The 17,596-nt window shown below is 49.2% G+C and overlaps 2 protein-coding genes across 10 annotated transcripts in view; both read right to left on the bottom strand.

Moving 5' to 3' along the window:
• NHEJ1 (non-homologous end joining factor 1) overlaps positions 1-8,840 on the bottom strand; it is an 81,509-nt gene extending 72,669 nt beyond the window's left edge. The window contains exons 1-4 of one of the 6 annotated variants that reach the window (XM_039233198.1): positions 8,750-8,840; positions 6,718-6,846; positions 5,922-6,098; positions 5,294-5,506 (exon numbers count right to left, since the gene is read on the bottom strand). In XM_039233198.1, the coding sequence (XP_039089129.1) occupies positions 5,294-5,506; positions 5,922-6,098; positions 6,718-6,723 (396 nt within the window). In that variant the 5' untranslated portion in view covers positions 6,724-6,846; positions 8,750-8,840. Of the gene's footprint in view, positions 1-5,293; positions 5,507-5,921; positions 6,099-6,717; positions 7,769-8,047; positions 8,707-8,749 lie in introns of those variants that run through there. The other 5 variants (XM_039233200.1, XM_039233201.1, XM_039233202.1 and 2 more) reach the window with 5 other exon arrangements.
• Positions 8,841-9,621: 781 nt separating this feature from the next.
• On the bottom strand, positions 9,622-17,575 carry SLC23A3 (solute carrier family 23 member 3). Of its 4 annotated transcripts, none has more exons than XM_039233171.1 (12): positions 15,948-17,575; positions 15,643-15,800; positions 15,415-15,512; positions 15,135-15,208; positions 14,747-14,928; positions 14,298-14,421; positions 14,030-14,144; positions 12,831-13,084; positions 12,136-12,241; positions 11,660-11,827; positions 10,514-10,549; positions 9,622-10,421 (listed from the first exon to the last, which is right to left on the bottom strand). In XM_039233171.1, the coding sequence occupies exons 1-12, from the start codon at positions 16,137-16,139 to the stop codon at positions 10,132-10,134; spliced, it is 1,797 nt and encodes a 598-aa protein (XP_039089102.1). In that variant the 5' UTR covers positions 16,140-17,575; the 3' UTR covers positions 9,622-10,131. The 4 variants fall into 4 exon arrangements, with proteins under 4 accessions (XP_039089102.1, XP_039089101.1, XP_039089104.1 ...); XM_039233170.1 differs by having other exon boundaries at positions 10,514-10,609; positions 15,948-16,495; XM_039233173.1 differs by lacking the exon at positions 12,831-13,084 and having other exon boundaries at positions 10,514-10,609; positions 14,030-14,075; positions 14,298-14,390.
• Between the last annotated feature and the right edge of the window lie 21 nt (positions 17,576-17,596).

The following is a 17,596-nucleotide window of genomic DNA, read 5'->3' as shown; positions in this document are numbered from 1 at the left end:
AGCACATCCCAACCTGGTCCTGTTTCCCAGTTCAGGTCCTTCAGATAAACTTAAGCCTCCAGGAAGTACTGTTCAAAATGTCACAGAAGTTCTGGGGCGCCTGGGTGGCTTAGTCAGTTAAGCGTCCGACTTTCACTTAGGTCATGATCTCGCGGTTCGTGGGTTCGAGCCCCACGTCAGGCTCTGTGCTGACTGCCAGCTCAGAGCCTGGAGCCTGTTTCAGTCTGTGACTCCCTCTCTCTCTGACCCTCCCCTGCTCATGCTGCCTCTCTCTCTCCTAGAAATAAATAAAACATTAAAAAAAAAAAATGTCACAGAAGTTCTGATTCGGCAAAATTAATCTGCTCTAGACCCAACCCTCTTTCCTATGAATTATTTTGTTACATTTGGTCCATTCAAGGTAGATTAGGAGAAAAAATAGGTGAATACTTGTATGAAAGTCAATGTTTCCAGGGGCTGAAGTGAAAGTAATTACAATCGGTAACCAAACAGCGTCACCATCCATCTGGTGACAGCCTTCAAATAACAGAAACTCCTAATAACCAGCCTGTCCTGGGAATCCCCCTTAATAGTGATTTCTTTGAGTGGTGGTAAATACAACAACATGAAACACAACAAGAAGCTGTTCTTAATCAATGCCATGTTCTAATTAAATATGGTAATGCTATACCAGGCACCTAAAATGATCTATCAGACTCCAATGTATACATAGCAAAAAAAAAAAAAAAAAATTAGTTTTTTATCAGTAAATATTTCAACCTCTCCAATAATTTAATGGGATTGGGTTACACCACTTTGGATTATCGGGTTACACCACTCTGGACTATCGGAGTTTAACTCATTTCAAAGTTAGATGAACACTAACATAGATCAGCTAAGTATGACAAGTATATATCTGAAGTAACAGTTTTCAAAGCAAATCTATAGACACTACAAGAAAAAATCTTGAAGTACTTAGGAGGTCAGGAACACCCCCATCCCTTCATTTACAGACAACAATATATGAAGAGAAGCAGTTCAATAAGTCAATTCAACAAATACCTACGGTGTGCCTAATATATACTACCCTATGAGGCTTCTGCCCTCAAAGAGCTCACAACAGTTAAGGCAGTCAGGAAGTGTGGTGGATATAGAGGGAGTAGTTGCCAATCTTTTCCAGAGGAAAAGCTATTTATAACTCCCCTCGATGTCTTCAGATTTCCCATTGAAATGTTTACAGGTCAGAGGCACAAGAGCAGAATGGCAGTTATCAACCCCAAGATAAATTATATCAGGTTTGGAAGGAGTAAAGAGGGAAAAAGACTAGGAATTAGATCTAGACTCCAGCTCTGGTTATGAGAACACCTAGATGTGAAAATGGCTTAATCCCAAGCACCTTCATGGTCCTTATCTTTTTCAAGGAAAACTTTTTTCAAGGGAAAATTATAGAGTCAGAATATTTGCTCTCACAGGTCCACTATAATGCTAAAGTTCAGTCACACTACCTATGTTCTCAATTTACTCCTCACGATTCCATAGTAAGGCTATGACTGGCATCTCCACTTTAGAGACGAAAAAACCAAGTCTCATAAAAATTCAATTATTGGGGCACCTGGGTGGCTCAGTCAATTAAGCGTACGACTCTTTTTTTTTTTTTTAATGTTTTATTTATTTCTGTGAGAGAGAGAGAGAGACAGTGTGAGCAGGGGAGGGTCAGAGAGAGAAGGAGACACAGAATCAGAAGCAGGCTCCAGGCACTGAGCTAGCTGTCAGCACAGAGCCCGATGCGGGGCTCGAACCCACGAGCTGTGAGATCATGACCTGAGCCGAAGTCGGACACTCAACCAACTGAGCCACCCAGGTACCCTAAGCGTCCGACTCTTGATTTTGGCTCAGGTCATGATCTCATGGCTCGTGAGGGCAGAGCCTGCTTGGGATTCTCTCTCTCCCTCTTTTTCTCTCTGCCCCTCCCCTGCTTGCTATCTCTCTCTCAAAATAAGTAAAAAATAAAAATAAAAAAGAGTTACATCAAATACTAGGAAGAATGAAGGGAGAAGGGATGAAGGAAGGTGGCTAGAAGTGGAAATGGGATAGAAAGCAGTGACCCAAAGCTCTACATATGCCACAATACCCTGCAGAGCCTTGCGAGCTATCAAGTCATTAGTGTGAATCCCTATGCTGTGCTCTCCTATTCTCCTGCAGGACTAGTAGAAGTTAAGCTGCGTAGTCTCTCTGGAAGACAATTTGGCATTACATGAACAAGAATAAAATAACAAATATTCCTTGATTCAGCTATTCCACTGTTAGGGGTTTACTCATCCATTTACACAGAGGAAAACTAAATACAAGAATAGTCACCATGCATAACAACAAAAGAATGAGAACAACTTAAATGTCTACCTGTAGCACATCAATTAAACACACATTGATATATTCATTAAATAAAACTCTCTGTTACCATTAAAGAATATTAAGCCAGATCTTCTCAATATATTGCTATGAATGATTTCTAAGTTGTAGAATAAGTGATGTATTATGTGGATAGAACGCTGCCATTTGTGAAAACGATACACAGACCCAAATACATATTTGATTGTGTGAGTATATACATACTCACATATATACAAACCTACGTCTAGCTTTAAAAATTCACAAGATGGCATCGGTAGTTGCTTTAAAGAAGGAAAAGGAGCGACTAGAAAAAAGGAGTGGAAAGACCTATTTTTTCATGCTAGACCCTTAAATGCTATTTGAAATGTTTGTCTTTTGCATGAATTACTCATTGAAAAAAAATGAAATAAAAACTATCACAAGAATGAGTAACAAACAAAAATTATGACTGTGTGACCTCACAGACACACACACAAGCCTGAAATAGTATCCGCCTACATCCTTGACAGTGTCCACTGGCTCCAGCTTTTTCCCTGTAAAGCCTTCTCAGGTTCTGGGGTTTCCCTGGGATGGTATGCTTCTTCTTTTTTTAATAATAGATGTTTTATTTTACCTTAAAGCACAATTGTTCACCAACTGTTCAATGCTCACGTCTCCCTGTGGCCAATCAGGACTGATTCCACACTGATGCCTCTTTTCTTACTGCAGCTGGCCAATTAGAGAAATTTGCCTACAATAGCTAGTTTCCCCTTTACCTATTATTTTCAATTATAATCTCCCTATACAAATTCTCTTTATTCATTCGGGGGGCGCGGGCGGGGGGGGGGGGGGGACAAAAACAAAAACATGTAAGCCCATCGGCCTCCTAAGAGACCTGCCTCTGGTAATCTCACTATTCTGAATTTCTTGGGCTATGTGATGCAAAATGAGACTAGCTATTGCTAGGGCTTCCCAAAGGCAGCCTTAACGCTTTGGTCCTGGAACAAGCATTATCGAGGGAACAGTGCCCCCTGGTGTTATTTAGAAAAAGTTAACAGGGTTTTGAGCAAAAGAGCTATCTAAGGAAGGATGGAAATTTTCATCAAAAAATTTCAATTAAAATCAACAGATATCAATGACTGTTATCTGCTAAGCACTGGTGATGGACCTTAGAATGTCTGAGATGAATGAGAAGTGGTTCTCCAAGCACCCAAGCCCAGCTTTACTGGATTCCAGATCAATGGGGCACCTGAGTGGCTCAGTCGGTTGAGCATCCAACTTCAGCTCAGGTCATGGTCTCACAGTCTGTGGGTTCAAGCCCCATATTGGGCTCTGTGCTGTCAGCTCAGAACCTGGAGCCTGCTTCGGATTCTGTGTCTCCATTTCTCTCTGCCCATCCCCTGTTTACGCTCCGTCTCTGTCTCTGTCTCTCTCATAAATAAACATTAACAAAAAAATTTTTTTAAAACACCAGAAAACGGTTTCTCAAAAAGCACTTTGTCACATCCACCCTGTTGATGCCAAACATCACATCACCTCTGGAAAACTGTAGAAGGGATAGAGAAAGTGATGTCCACTTGTCTTCAGGTCTTGTCCTATGCCCTTAGACCTCCCTTAGAAGACACGGGCCTCTAATGCTACTGACTGAACCGAGCTGTTTATATAAAAGGGTGGAAGGGACTAGCGGCAATAACTCCTGTAAACAAGTTTATTGTCTACTCTCAAACTAATTTCTCATAAAAGCTCTTGGGGTCTAGAAAGCTACAAGAGAGCAAAGAACATTATCGTCCTAGTCCCTGAAAATGGGCTCTTGAATCAGACCTGTCTGGGAGCAAATTTCCAGCTCATTCATTTATAAGCTGGATGACTCTGGACAAACTGTCTTCAATCTCAGCTTCCTACTCTGGAAACAGGGAAAATAATACTTACCTTGCAGGGCAGTGGTGAGGATTAAGTGACAAGAAGTGTTCAGAAAGGTACCTCACACTGGTACGTACTCTGCCCTGTTGCCAGGCTGATCTTGATAAATTATGAATTGGATCACGTTAAACCCGTGCTTAAAAGTTTTTCAGTGAATCCCTGCTGCGTTTTGGATAAAATCCAAACTCATTAGAATCCTTCAAAATCTGGCCACGGCCCACCTCATTTCCCACAACTCCCTGCAGCCATGAAGTGCCCCCACCTGCCCCACACTTCTCTCTCACCCCGCTTCTCAAAGTGCACTCTAGTCAAGAATGACCTCCTGGTCTTCCCCTAATTACTCCCGCTCAGGTTCATAATCAGCTCAGAAACTATCTCTTCAAAAAGGTTTTTTGGGCCTTTGATCATCCTGAGCTTACCTCAATCAGAGAATTTGCCATGCTTTATCCCATTTCCTGTCTGTCTGTCTGCTCACTAGATTACAAACTCTAGGAATAGGCTATATTGTGTTAGATCTGGACATCCAACAATTAGCCCACAGTAGACACTTAATAAATGTTGAATAAATAAAGTAATGAATAAAGACACACAATAAAGCGGGTAAACCCAAACTCTGCTCCCTTGGCAAGTAAAGGGTACACCAGTCAAGAATCCGTTTTGCGGGGCGCCTGGGTGGCTCAGTCGGTTAAGTGTCTGACTTTGGCTCAGGTCATGATCTCAGAGTCTGTGGGTTCAAGCCCTACGTCGGGCTCTGTGCTGACAGCTCAGAGCCTGGAGCCTGCCTCCAATTCTGGGACTCCCTCTCTCTGCTCCTCCCCTGCTCACTCTCTGTCTCTCAAAATAAAGACATAAAAAAAAATTAAAAAAAATAAAAAGAATCCGTTTTGCCTTCTATCTGCTCAAGGAAAGTTTCCAACTGGAGAAGGATTTCAAATGGAGTCCACAAAAAAATAAGAGCGCCTACAGATTCATTTCAAAGCAGCTGCCATTCCCCTTCCCCTCCCCATATTTGAACTGCACTCACCAGGGAAGGGGTAGCTAGAACGCAGTGGAAATTCCAATAAAAGGGGAGACCAGAGAGCTCACTCCGCACCCGTAGTATCAGTGCCTCGGCCACATGATCACAGGAAAAGGTGGCTTTGCCGGGCCCAGGAGTGTCCATCAACAATGGGCGAAGCAGATCATCCAAATGACCGAGAAAAGCCGCAGGGGGAGCAGTGAGACGCTTGTTCAGCTCCTAAGAAGACAGCAGGGGTTGTACAGAGTGAGGGCGCTAAAAGGAAATGGACTCCCCCCTACGTCACAGCAAAGGAAACCTCTGGTTAACATGAGGACAGTGGCATGAGAAAAAGGGAAGACAGACACACAGACACAGGAAAGAAGAAAACAAAAAGAGAGGGCAACTGGCCTGCATCACAATCGTGCCATGTACTACACGCAGTGCCAAAGCTAACACACATACAAGCCAATGGAAAGGTCCCAGGGCTTCAGGTAGAAGTGCAGGACACCCATCGGACTTGTCTCAGCTTGATCCGACCTCCCTTGGCAACCTACAGGCCAGGAAGCTGGTTGGTGTGAATGTACCCTGACCTCCCCTAAGACAGATATCTCACCCGCGACCGCCCCACTGCAGCACTGCTCATCATACTTACCTTGGCTCGCTGGCTGACCACATTAGCGTCCACCTGTTCGTGCCACACCTGTTGAAGATCTGAAATCAGCAAGGCATAGCCCTGCTTGGTGATATAAGCCTTGGCCAAGAGGGAGTTCTCGGCGAGTTGTAGCCATGCCCATGGCTGCATCAGCAGGCCTTGCTCCAGTTCCTCCATCTGCAGAAAGTCTTAATTTAGGAAAGTGCTCCAGGGTGCTGCGGGCCTGGGGGTGGAGGCAGCACTCAAATACTTCTGTATCAAAGAAGCCTTGTGAAAGACTCCTCCCTAATAAGACAGAAGGCATGGACTTACATCCTACCCCTGCCCCCCAACACACACACTCTCTCCCCCTCACCCCTCACTCTTATCCCCTGCCCCCCATATAACCAGCTGGGCAACCTTACTACCTCCTGACCACTATGAATCTATTTAGAATTTTTCTTTTTAATTACGTTCCTAAAGGGTATAACATATCCTCTATAGTGTTTAAGCCTTGGCATATTGGTATTAGTGTTTCCGCTTTCTAACACTGTAACTTAATGTGGAAACCTCAACCATTCTTGTTTCATCTTTATCACATTCCTAACAAATACGTCAATGCTACCCTTTCCCAGAACATCTAGAAGTAGTTCTTGTCTTATAAAACATCATACGTCATAAGTGTCATGAGCAGGAAGTTCAAATTATTTGATCACTATCTAGAAATAAGACTCTAGAAGCTCTCAGAATTTCAAATATATGCTTATATATACATATACATATGTGTATATATACATACACACATATATACACGTACATACATTCCTCAAGACAGGGATTCTTAATCTAGAGTCTGTGCGTGTGAATCCTCTGGAATTATATGCAATATCTGTGCATACGTGCGTATAGCCATTTGGGAGGAAGGAGTCCACAGCCACGTCGAATTCTCAAAGGGATCAATGTGACACACAAATAAAGACATAATAAACTCTTTTGTTTGTCCAGAAGCAAACAAAAAAGCCCCAAATCCCATTTCGAGAAGAACCTGGGTGACTAAGAAGTCATAAACCCAAGGCACAGCATTTTACACAGGTAGAGACAATTCATTAGCTTCCATTTCACTCATCCACCAGATCCCCAACCCAAGGTAACTGTCATGCCCTGCTGTATATCCTGGAACTCCTGGAAACCAACTTTTCTAGTTCAACAACTAAATTTGTCATCTCAACTAGTAGATGTTCAGTAACTATGGTTACTTTACAGGAAGTTTGGTCATTTTTCCCATGGTTAAAGAGTGATACAACTTCCTTCATTATTTCAGTCTATAAATACAAAGTGAAGTGAGGGAGGCATCTTAGAATATAAAGGAAATAATGAAATTCCTTGGATTTCATCAACATGATTAACATGGCTCTGTTCCTCCTGTCATTTCCGTCACAGTCTAAGCCATTATTCTTACAACCATAACCTAGCTCTTGAAGTGGGGTCTTGTAACAAAATTTAATTTGTACAGTCAATAGGTGAAAAATAAATATATTTTGTGATTTTTATTTGCAGCAGCCTTGTGTTTGGAGGATGGGACTGAAGTCACTTTGCACATGCTGCTCCTACAGGGAGATCTTGGAATGATTAAGCTAGTCCTCACTAGACCAGAGTTCCACATTGCCAAAGGTCACAAAGGCAAGAGAACAAGTGAAGTCCCCAGCCCTTCAGTGCACCCTCTATAAGTGCCAAAATTGGGTTGGTTATCCTGGCGTAACACTTCGTAAAGCCTGGGAGCTCAAAACCTTCAAACCGTATAGCTGTTTTTTGTCTTGTTTGGAGGCCGGGGAAGGAGTTTACAATGTGCTCAGGGCATGCAGCACCTGAGTGTCTCAGTTGGTTAAGCCACCGACTTCAGCTCAGGTTATGACCTCACAGTTCATGGGTTCCAGTCCCACGTTGGGGTCTATGCTGAGAGCTCAGCTCAGAGACTAGAGCCTGCTTCGGATTCGGTGTCTCCCTCTCTCTCTCTCTCTGCCTCTCCCCTGCTCGCGCTCTATCACTGTCTCTCTTTCTCAAAAAAAAATTTTTTTAATTTAAAAAAAAAAAATGTGCTCAAGGACAACAGACCCCCATAGGAAGGTCTGAGACCTTTAGCACCAGACCTGGGGTTGGCTGCTCCTACCACGCGCTTCCTGTTGAGTCCAAGGCCTCTGTATCTCATCTTTTTTCCCCCTTTCAAGGCCGTCTTTTAACCTTCACGTTAACTAAATTCATCCATTTATTATTCTTGAACGACGCTTAGAAGCGCCAAGAACCAGGTGCGGTAGTCAGCGAACCCGGGTCCACACCGAGAACCGCCCCTCGGTCCAGCCCCTCTCAGCGCAGTTCCCCCTCCATCCTGCAGAGGGCAGCAAGGCCCCAGCCACCCTCCGGGCTGGGCCACGCCCTGTCCCTCTGGTGGGGACCAACCGTCGCTCCCTTTACCACAGCCCCACCCCAGGAGTCCCGCCTGACGTAGTTTCTTTCCATCAACCCTCCCCGCGAGGGCCTTCGCCGTCTGCCTCTCCACTTTGACAGCACCGGCGGCACCGAGGAGCCGCTCGGGACCCCTCGCGGGTAGCAAAGGCGAACACGAACCGCCTTGCAGCTCCAAGGAGCCCACCAACGAGTAGCCCCACCAACCCCGCTTCGCCACCGGAAGGCGGGCTGCGCACGCGCGGCGCACGGGCCCCGCCCACCCACGGAGGCCTGCAGCAGCACGCGGGCCGCGCGCGACTCCCGGCAAGTCGGCAGAGTCGCGGGCACTCCTCGCCGCCTGGCTCCGGCCGGGGCCTCCGCCCTGATTCGAACCCGACGTCACCTACCGTGAGCGGCCACGAGAGCTCCCACCCTCCCCTCAGCAACCGCGCCAACCGAAAGGCCTAGAGTAAAGGCCTTTCGGGACTTAGGGGCGGGGCCGAGGCCCGACGTGGGCGGGGCATCTGGGTCCTCTCGGCGGATGAAAGAGCGCTCCGGGGTCTTCGGGCCCGGAGAGCGGGAAGACGGCTGCGCGCCTCGCCGCTAGCGAAGTGGGGTAGTAGTGGCGCCCCTCGGAGTCGCGCTGGCCGAGTAGAAAGAAGGGCATACGAGGTGCGGGAGAGGGCTCCCAGGATTTGGACTCTCCGATAAATTCGGGTCACTTCCCTCCCCTACCTGTCCAGCCTTTTTTTTTTTTTTTTTTAAATGAGGAAATTGAACTTCACCAGATAATCTCTCTGGTCCTCAGCAGCACTCAAGGTGTTTCAGACAGAGAGGATTCTTCCGTGCATAAGCCCCATGGTCTGACCCCTCCTGTCTTACCCCCATACTTCTGCTCCATCCCCACGGAGAAACTGGAAATCCCTCAACTCATCTTGTACTTTGTACACTTCACCGTTTTGCTCCAGCTGCATACCTGAACCTGAGATAGTCTCTCCATCCGCTTTCCACCGCCAAAGGCCTCCTGTCAAGGCCAGCCTCAGTGCTGCTGCTTCCATGAGGCCTCGGCCACTATCCACAATCAGAATTAATGGTTTCTTTTGCTCCCATAGCGTTGTTTTAATCTATAATACAGACTGCCTTCTGCCTTGGATTTTAATTAATAATTACATAAGGCTTTATTTTTTTAATGTTAATTTATTTTGAGAGAGAGAGCAGGCAAGCAGGGGGAGGGGCAGAGAGAGAAAATCCCAAGCAGGCTCCATGCTCAGCACAGAGCCCTACACGGGTGCCTAAGCCAAAGTCAAGAATTGGACCCTTATCCGACTGAGCCACCCAAGGTGCCCGTACATAAGTCCTTTTCAATGGTAAGTGCCTGAAGAAGGCAGGGACCCTGTCTTACCCATATCTGTAGTTCCAAGACCTTGCACATGGGAGGCCCTCAATAAATATTTGTTAAGTGAATTCTGGGGTTCGACTATAGATGGGTCACATGCAAAAGCTCATTCATTCAGTCAGTCAGTCAGTCAGTCATGGCCCACTAAACCATGGCCCCTGCCCAGAACGGTTAGGCCTAATTAAGAGAAGGAAAGGCAACACACCTATTGGGAAGTGAGACCTTTAGGTGGGCCCATTTCTCTCTCTCTCTCTCTCTCACACACACAACACACACACACACACACACACACACACCCTTCTTCCTAGGAGAAACGAGAGCCTGCAAGCTGACTCTCACGGCAAGCTGGGAGATCTGGCTAAACTAACTGGGACGGGGTAGGAGTCCCAGTAATCACTGAGACCTCAGTTCTGTGCTAGACTCAGGACACTGCTCCCCAAAGCCAAGCAACAAGTCGGCTGTCTCTCCTGGCTCAGAGGTTCCTCCTTCCTCATTGCTAGGGTCTTCGGGCAGGGGGCAGAGGCACCGGAGGGGCTGGGGGATCCAGGGACACCAGTTTTGGGTGGGGAAAGGAAGTCCGTATTCTTTAGCAGCCTTCTCCCTGGACTTCTGAGGCATCTGAGCCTCTTGGGCAGAGAAAGGGGATGGCAGCCCTTGACCTAGGCCTCGCTCAGGCCTCGTGCCTGTAAAAGAAAGGTTGGCCAGGCTGTTGCCCCACCCAGGGAGTGATAACATCCGGGCTGCTCCCCAGTGCTGGGGCCTGGCCTCAACTTACCAGGAATGGTGTTCTCTAAGAGGAAACCCAAGAGTCCTGCCAGGAAGATGGGCTCTGTGAGCAGTGAGCGCAGTAACACATCCAAGGGGCTCCAGCCTACAGAGGGTTGGGGCCAGGGGAGGGGAACTCTGATCCTATGCAAGGCCAACGAGTCATACTTCTAGACCTAAATCTAAGTCTTGGCCTAAGGACAGATCATTCTGAATTATCCCATCTCCCCCCCCACATTTGTCCCCCCACTCTCTAGTTTCCCCCACCCAGGCCTTTCCCACAAGGTCCCTGCCTATCATCCTGCCTTCGGAGCATCCACACGCCCTCCGGATATGTTTTGGTAGTTCCAGGCCCTGGAAAGTTTGGTATTAAAAGTCCCAACCTGACTTCCCACTTCCTACATTCTATGCTCTAGCCTGGTTTTCTCAACCTCCGTTCTACTGACATTTTGGACCAGATAATTCTTTGATTGAGGGACAGAGCGTTCTGAATTATTATCCTATCTCCCCACACCTTTGTCCCTCTACTCTCTAATTTCCCCCTAGAAACTGTGCATTGTAGGATAGTTAGCATCATCCCTCTATTCACTAAATGCCAAAAACAATCCCTTCTTCCATTTGTAATGGCCAAAACTCTCTGGATATTGCCGAATATTCCATGTGGGGCAAAACCATCCTCAGTTGAGTGCCACTGCTATTTGCTAAGCTTCACTAACTAAAGTATTTGCTGCTCCTCAGACATACCCTATGACTTCCTATTTCTAGGTCATTGTTTATGACGGTTCCCCCACCAGAAATGACCTTCCTCTCCCATAAATATGTTCAAGTCTTACCATCCTTCAAACCAGCTCAGTGTTAACTTTTTCCATAAAACTTACTTGGATCATCTGAAACAGAAACCACTTCTCACTGCCAAGGCCCCTAGCTCCTTATCTAAGCCTTTCCCGGTATGTTCCTAAACATCTCGTCTCTTTTGTTGGACCATAACATCTAGAGGGGCTAGTCTGGTGCTCAATAAATACTTGCTAAACGAAGGGGTGAACTATTTACACCAAATCACAGAAAAGGGTGTGGGACTGGGGGTCCAGAGGGCCTCCAGCCACCAGCCCTTGCTTCTCTCATACAGCCCAACTCCTCTTCCCATCCCCACCCCCACCTGTGCTCAGCAGGACCGGGGCTTCCCGAAGCCATCTCGGCAGCAGCAGGGCCATGAAGATGGAGAAGCCAACAATGAAGACGTTCCGCCCAGAGTCAATGTCAGCCAGGTGGAAGCTGGAGAATCCAGTAGACAGAACCACGGCCTGGGTCACCCCAAGCACCCCACCTGTCTCGTAGGGAAGTAATCAAAGGGGTTGGGAAGGGCTGGCGAGCAGGGGGAGTGTTGCAGGGTGGGGCAGGGTGTGATGGAGAGAGACAACCAAAGGCTCATTTTCCCATCATGCCGGAAGCCCAGTCAAGAGGCCAAGATGTTGGGCTGAGCAAATGAGGGCAGCTGACCCACAGCTGACACTCCATAGGTAAGGGGTGCTGTTCAGAAAGAGAGGGTGCCAGCCACAAGCAACCAGTTGCCCATCCTGGGGTGGGGGGCGGGGCTATTGGTTCAATACCAGTCCTGCTGATACATCCACTCACCAAGCACAGGCAGTGGGATGGTGGTGAGGAGCTGGGCCAGCCTGGGGGAGAGCCCAAGCCCCACGCAGAACAGCCCCACCAGGTGGGCCACTCGCCGAGATCCAGCCTATGTGAAGAAGAGATGCTGGAACACACAGCCACCTCCTCCATCGACCCTTCAGGGTTTTTGCCTGGCTGGCCCCTTCTCATCACTGGGATCTCAACTCGAATGCGATCCTTCTAAGAAGCAGTCTACCCAGGACCCTCCTCTTCTCAACCACTATCCCACTCCTACCCTGCTTCGTTTTCTTCTTCTTCTTTTTTTAAAGATTTTATTTTTAACTTTTACCTGCTTTGTTTTCTTGATAGCACTTATCACTCTGTAATTATCTTCCTTTTATTCTTAAATTGTCTGCCTCTCCCTTTCTGAAGTGCCCAAGAGAGCAGGGACTTTATATGACTTGATCTCAGTGGACCCTCACCCCCACCCCGCCCCCAGCCAGGGTACAGTGCCTGAGGTTTAGGAGTTTAGTAGCAACTTAGTATCTTCCTCACGCTCCTAGCCACTTACCACTTCTAGGCACCTCCCTAAATGAGATCATTGATGTGGAGTGCCTGACAGACAGACGGCTGGACGCGGACGGCAACCTGTCAGCGTGAGTCCCCTTCCCTCTCTTGCACCTCCAGCTCCCCCGCCCCCACCCCTGTCCACATACCTGGATAAGACTCACTGTGCCCACGTTGGGGAAGCTGGATGCAGTGCCCACAGGGCTCCCCAATAGCCCGGCCAGCACACTGCCCAGACCCTCCAGGCTCAGCCCTCGATTGCAGGCATGTGGAGGTGGGGAAGGCAATTGCAGCAGCCGGCCACACAGGGCATAGCAGCCCAGGGAGCTGGTGGAGGCTGCCAAAGCCATGGAGATGCCTGCCGCCACAGCCCTGGGTGTCAGCAAGGGCCAGTCCCACTCAGCTGGGGAGGGAGAAAAAGCCACCTTGGAGCCAGGCCCAAGTCTGGAGCATTCCCCTGCTTCCAAAGGCCTGCGCCACAAGAATCCTCGAGACCCCATTGTCTTTGAAGATAATGTCTTTGGACAAAACCAACAAACTCAGGATAAAGACTCATCCCTTTCCCATGGTCTACAAGGCTTCATCTTCCACCACGCTGCCTCACTCCCTTCATTTCAGATACACTAGCCTTGTTTCAGGCCCCTGTCCTTGCTGTGTTGCTGGCTACCACAGGGCCTTTGCACATGCTGTTTGCCCAACCTAGAATGCTCTTCTCCCTTGCCTTCGCCTGTTAGCTCCTCCTCACCTCTCACTTCTCGGCTCAAAGATCACTTTCTCAAGAATACTTTTCCTAATCTCTCTGGTAAAGTCATACTCTCCATTATAAGCTATCATACAATATCTCTCCCCATTGTTACACTTACCACATGTAATTTTCAGTTTACTTGGGTGACTGTTTAATTCGTACCTGCATTCCCTAGCAGATATAATCTTCATGAGTATAGGTACTGTATCTGTCATATTTATCACCATGTCCCCTATCACATGCTCAGCACATAATCAGCACTCAACAGACCTCTGTTAAGTTGACGAATGAACAACTTTTGTACCCAATGCCTCAAAAGCAATCTTCATACGTAGGGCCACCAACCCAAATGAGGGTAAATAGCATAAATGTGTAAATTGGGTGAGGATCATTAACAGGGAGTGGTGGGCTTGCAGATTGTCTCTTAACACTACGTAAAACACCTGTGGTGAGGGGCTGGCATTGCCCCCTCGGACTGGCAATTTCTCTTCCCTGTTTTGAGAAAACAGGATTTAACTCAGAAATGAAATTCACGAAATCTTGAGTTCAAAGAAACAGACCTTTGACTTGAGTAAGAGGATGAAGGACGAAGAGCAAAGCTACCTGGGTGAGGCAGCCAAACCCACGGTGCCTTGGGGGAGGCAGACAGCTCCAGGGGGCTGACGCTCAGACGCAGAAGGGCAGAGATGATCCACACACAGGCCACCGGATTCAGCACCTGAGGGGCGAGATTGTGACCGGAAAGAACTCCCCCAGAACCTTCCAAGCCAGCCCTGGAGGGGTAGACAGAAGCCAAAAAGGTAGCGGGCCGAGCGAGCATTCTACGCCAGCCCTTCCCACCTCAACTGGCCCTGCCCAGACCCCAACATACCGAGAGGAGCCGGAAGACAGGAATGTGAGTGGCAGGTGAGGAGGTTGAAGCTGGCCTCCAGGGGCACGGTCGTAAGTGGCAGGAGCCCAGGTGCTGAGAACAGACCACCATGACCACGATAAGCCTAGGGGAGAGAAGGAGCTTTAGAAGCAAAAGGAAGCAGGCATCCTGAGGGGGGTAAGGGAAGTAGGAGCGGCAGAATTCCCTAACAGGGATCCCAGAGAGGAGAGGAAGGAGGACACCTTGGGTGGGGAAGGGGGGCGGTCAGGGGGGCACAGCGTAAAAGCCAGGGAGACCAAACGAACCCAGCAAAAGTCCCGGATTCCAAATCCACAAAGCATTATCCCAGCTCAGACGGCTGCTGGATCAGGTACGGCCAGCTGCTCTGCCCTCCCCCAGTCCCGCACAGCCCGCTGGTCACCACCCCACGCCTCTCAGGACTTACGTACAGCAAGGCCAGGCCCCAGTGAGTAGAGCAGAAAAGGGACACCTCCCTGTGGGCAGAGAACCCTGCCACCACCAGGCTGGGGGCCAGCACCAGGGGCCCACAGTGGGAGAGCAAGTGGCCAGGACCCCCCAACAGCCCCAGCGTGCCCTGCAGCACCCCGGATACCACCACAGCCCCGGACACCTGGAGAAGTCGAGAAAAAGACAAAGAGGAAGCATTCTGCTCAGTCGAGCTGACGTCAGTCTGGACTTCTTAACTAATCCCAGGGGGTGGGTCCCTGACCCAACTCCTTCCCCCAGACCATCTCAGTCCCCGCCAAATGGAGACAGGAACCTCCTCCATCCTGGCGGGTCCTTCAGCCCTCCTGCTCGCCACCCCCAGGCACGCACCTCTCGGAGAGAAGTGTTCCGGAGCGCCAGACCATGGCAGCCCTGCCCCCCGCACAGGCGCAGCACGAGAGAGGCTGGGGAAAGTTGGGGGCATGGAGAGGAGAGAGGTAAGTGGGACAGAGCCCCGTTGTTCCACAGTCCTGGCTGGTGCCAGGCACGGCTCCAGGACCCCATAACCTAGCAGTTTCCGTCACTGCCCCCTCCCAATCCTACACCCACCCACGTCTGGAGGCTTAGACCCACACTCCACCCTCACCCTGTGCCCTTGCTCTGCGCTCACAGTTTCCAGGTGTCCGGATGGCCAGAGGTAGCTTCTGGCTGGTCAGCACCAGAGCAGGGACAAGGAACTCTAAGGATGGAGCCTGGACAAGAGGCAGCCTGTAGGAATAGCAGCCCTGGCTATCAGAAACAAGTGGCAGCCAAAAGGATTCCTCAGGCCTCTCTTACACGTGTGCTCGTGCACGCACATGCACACGAGACCCCGCCCCCTTCTCTCCATTCTCCTCACCTGCTCCCTATCCAAATTTGCAGGGTGGTAGACACACCACACGAAAAGAGGCTGGAGGCCAAGAGCTGGGCAGGGGAGTATGAGAGCTCTCCTTGGGGGAGACTTTGGAGCAGGAGCAAGTGGGAGGCACAGAGCAGAGAAGCCAGCACCAAGATATGCTGCAGGAGAAGACAGGGGAAGGAGAGTCTTCAGAAACAGGTGGAAACGCCTATTTCCTGAGGGTTTCTCATGTCACACTTACTCCCCCCCCCCCCCGCCCCATCACCCTTTCAGCCAGGACCAACTCCTACACCTCTGCCTCCTACCTGCAGAGCCAGAAGACAGCTGAGGCCCCAGGGAGGAGGCCCACAGTGAGAGGCCCAAGGGTGAGAGGAGGGTTTTTGGACAGCAGGCTGCGGTGGTGGCGGTGGCGGTGGTGGTGGCTGTGGCAAGGGGACCAGGGCATCCTGGGGGCCCATGGACTGGAGTTGGATGGGATGGGGGTGTGATCGGCTCATGCTGCCTGCCTTTCTTCTTGTCTTGGCTGCCCTGGGCTAGAGTTAAGTAGAGAGAGTAAGGTCAGAGTTTGGATGAAGTTAGCTGCCTGGAGTGGGGAGGGGGTGGAGGTGTCAGTGAAGCGGAGCGAAGGGATGAGGGATTTGGGGCAGGACAGGCCCTTTCACCTTTGCCCAGCTCTTGTGCAAATTCCATCACCCATTAACTGGGGAGCCACGTTCTGGACCCCTCCCCCCCCAAGAATCTCCCATCTAGATCCCCTGTTCCACGCCCTGGAAAGTAGGATAGGAGAGGTGGGGAGGAGACTTATCAAATATCCTGGGGAGGTTTTACTGTTCCCTCCTCATCGCCAGCATTTGAAACGATCATGGTTACACCAGTTCTCAACCCTTTCAGGGTCAAGGCCCCAGGACTACCTGGGAAGGAAATGCATGAGTAATGTCCCTACATCATGCATGGCAAAAGTGACCACGATTCCATATAATTTTCTCACTGTAACAGAAGGAAGACATAAAGGTAAGTGATAATAAAAAATGCTTCATCTGTGAAAGCTTGGGCCCAACTAAAAGAGAAGACACCGTAGCCCACTGCCTACTCCGTTTCATCGCCATGGACCTGAGAGCTACAATGTCCACTGACACTGGTGCTTTGCCGGTGACTCATGTACCACCAGCAGTGTTGCCATTGGTGACCTGATGTTCCAAAATAATGAACAAGCTCTTGGCCAAGGGCAGAACAAAGCAAAGTCCGGTTTTAATTTACACGTAGGTACATTCCTGGCAAACTTGGAGTCTTTTCCAAAATGTAGAAAAACAATTTCGTGTTTACATGTTAAAAATAGTTCTATGCTCAGATAAGCAAGCTTTTCGTACACATGACGTCCAGCAGGTCATTAGAAAGGTATCTTGGGAACTCTTCATGGGTTGGCGGCGAGGGGTGTCTCAAGCATTCCAGAATGCCTAGCGTCCGGGCCATATCAGCTAAGCGCCAGTAGCATCCCTTCAAAGTTTTGCCTCAATCAGAAAATGCCCTCCAAGTCTCCAGACTGCCCCCTAGGGGACAGTACTAACTGTGGTGTGGATCACCTTAAGGAGTCCCATTATTCCCAGTCCAGGTGCCAGAACAGTTTTCTTTCCTTTGATGATAACCCAGCTTTAGACTCATCTTAACACCAACTACCACCACGTGTCTGACCAGACTGGAAGTCAGGACACTCGCCTTAGCTTCTCAGGATCCGCAAGGATGGAGCTCACCCAGTACTTGTGACAGGGCCAAGCTCAGCCATGATAGACTCACCACCTGTGACCCCACAGCACCCAAGTCAGAGCAGCGCTAGGGCCCCCCCGGGTGCTGGGAGCAGAGATGAGTGTAAGTTTGAAATGGAAGCCTGTAACCATTCAACAACAGGGGAGTTTTAAAATGGGGCTCAGAGCGAATGAGTTGCAAGATGCTGGGCTCA

Source organism: Hyaena hyaena, unplaced genomic scaffold (genome assembly GCF_003009895.1).
Source record: "Hyaena hyaena isolate Hyena2069 unplaced genomic scaffold, ASM300989v1 scaffold_71, whole genome shotgun sequence".
Classification (NCBI taxonomy): domain Eukaryota; kingdom Metazoa; phylum Chordata; class Mammalia; order Carnivora; family Hyaenidae; genus Hyaena; species Hyaena hyaena.
This window is presented reverse-complemented; position numbering and strand designations above follow the sequence as displayed.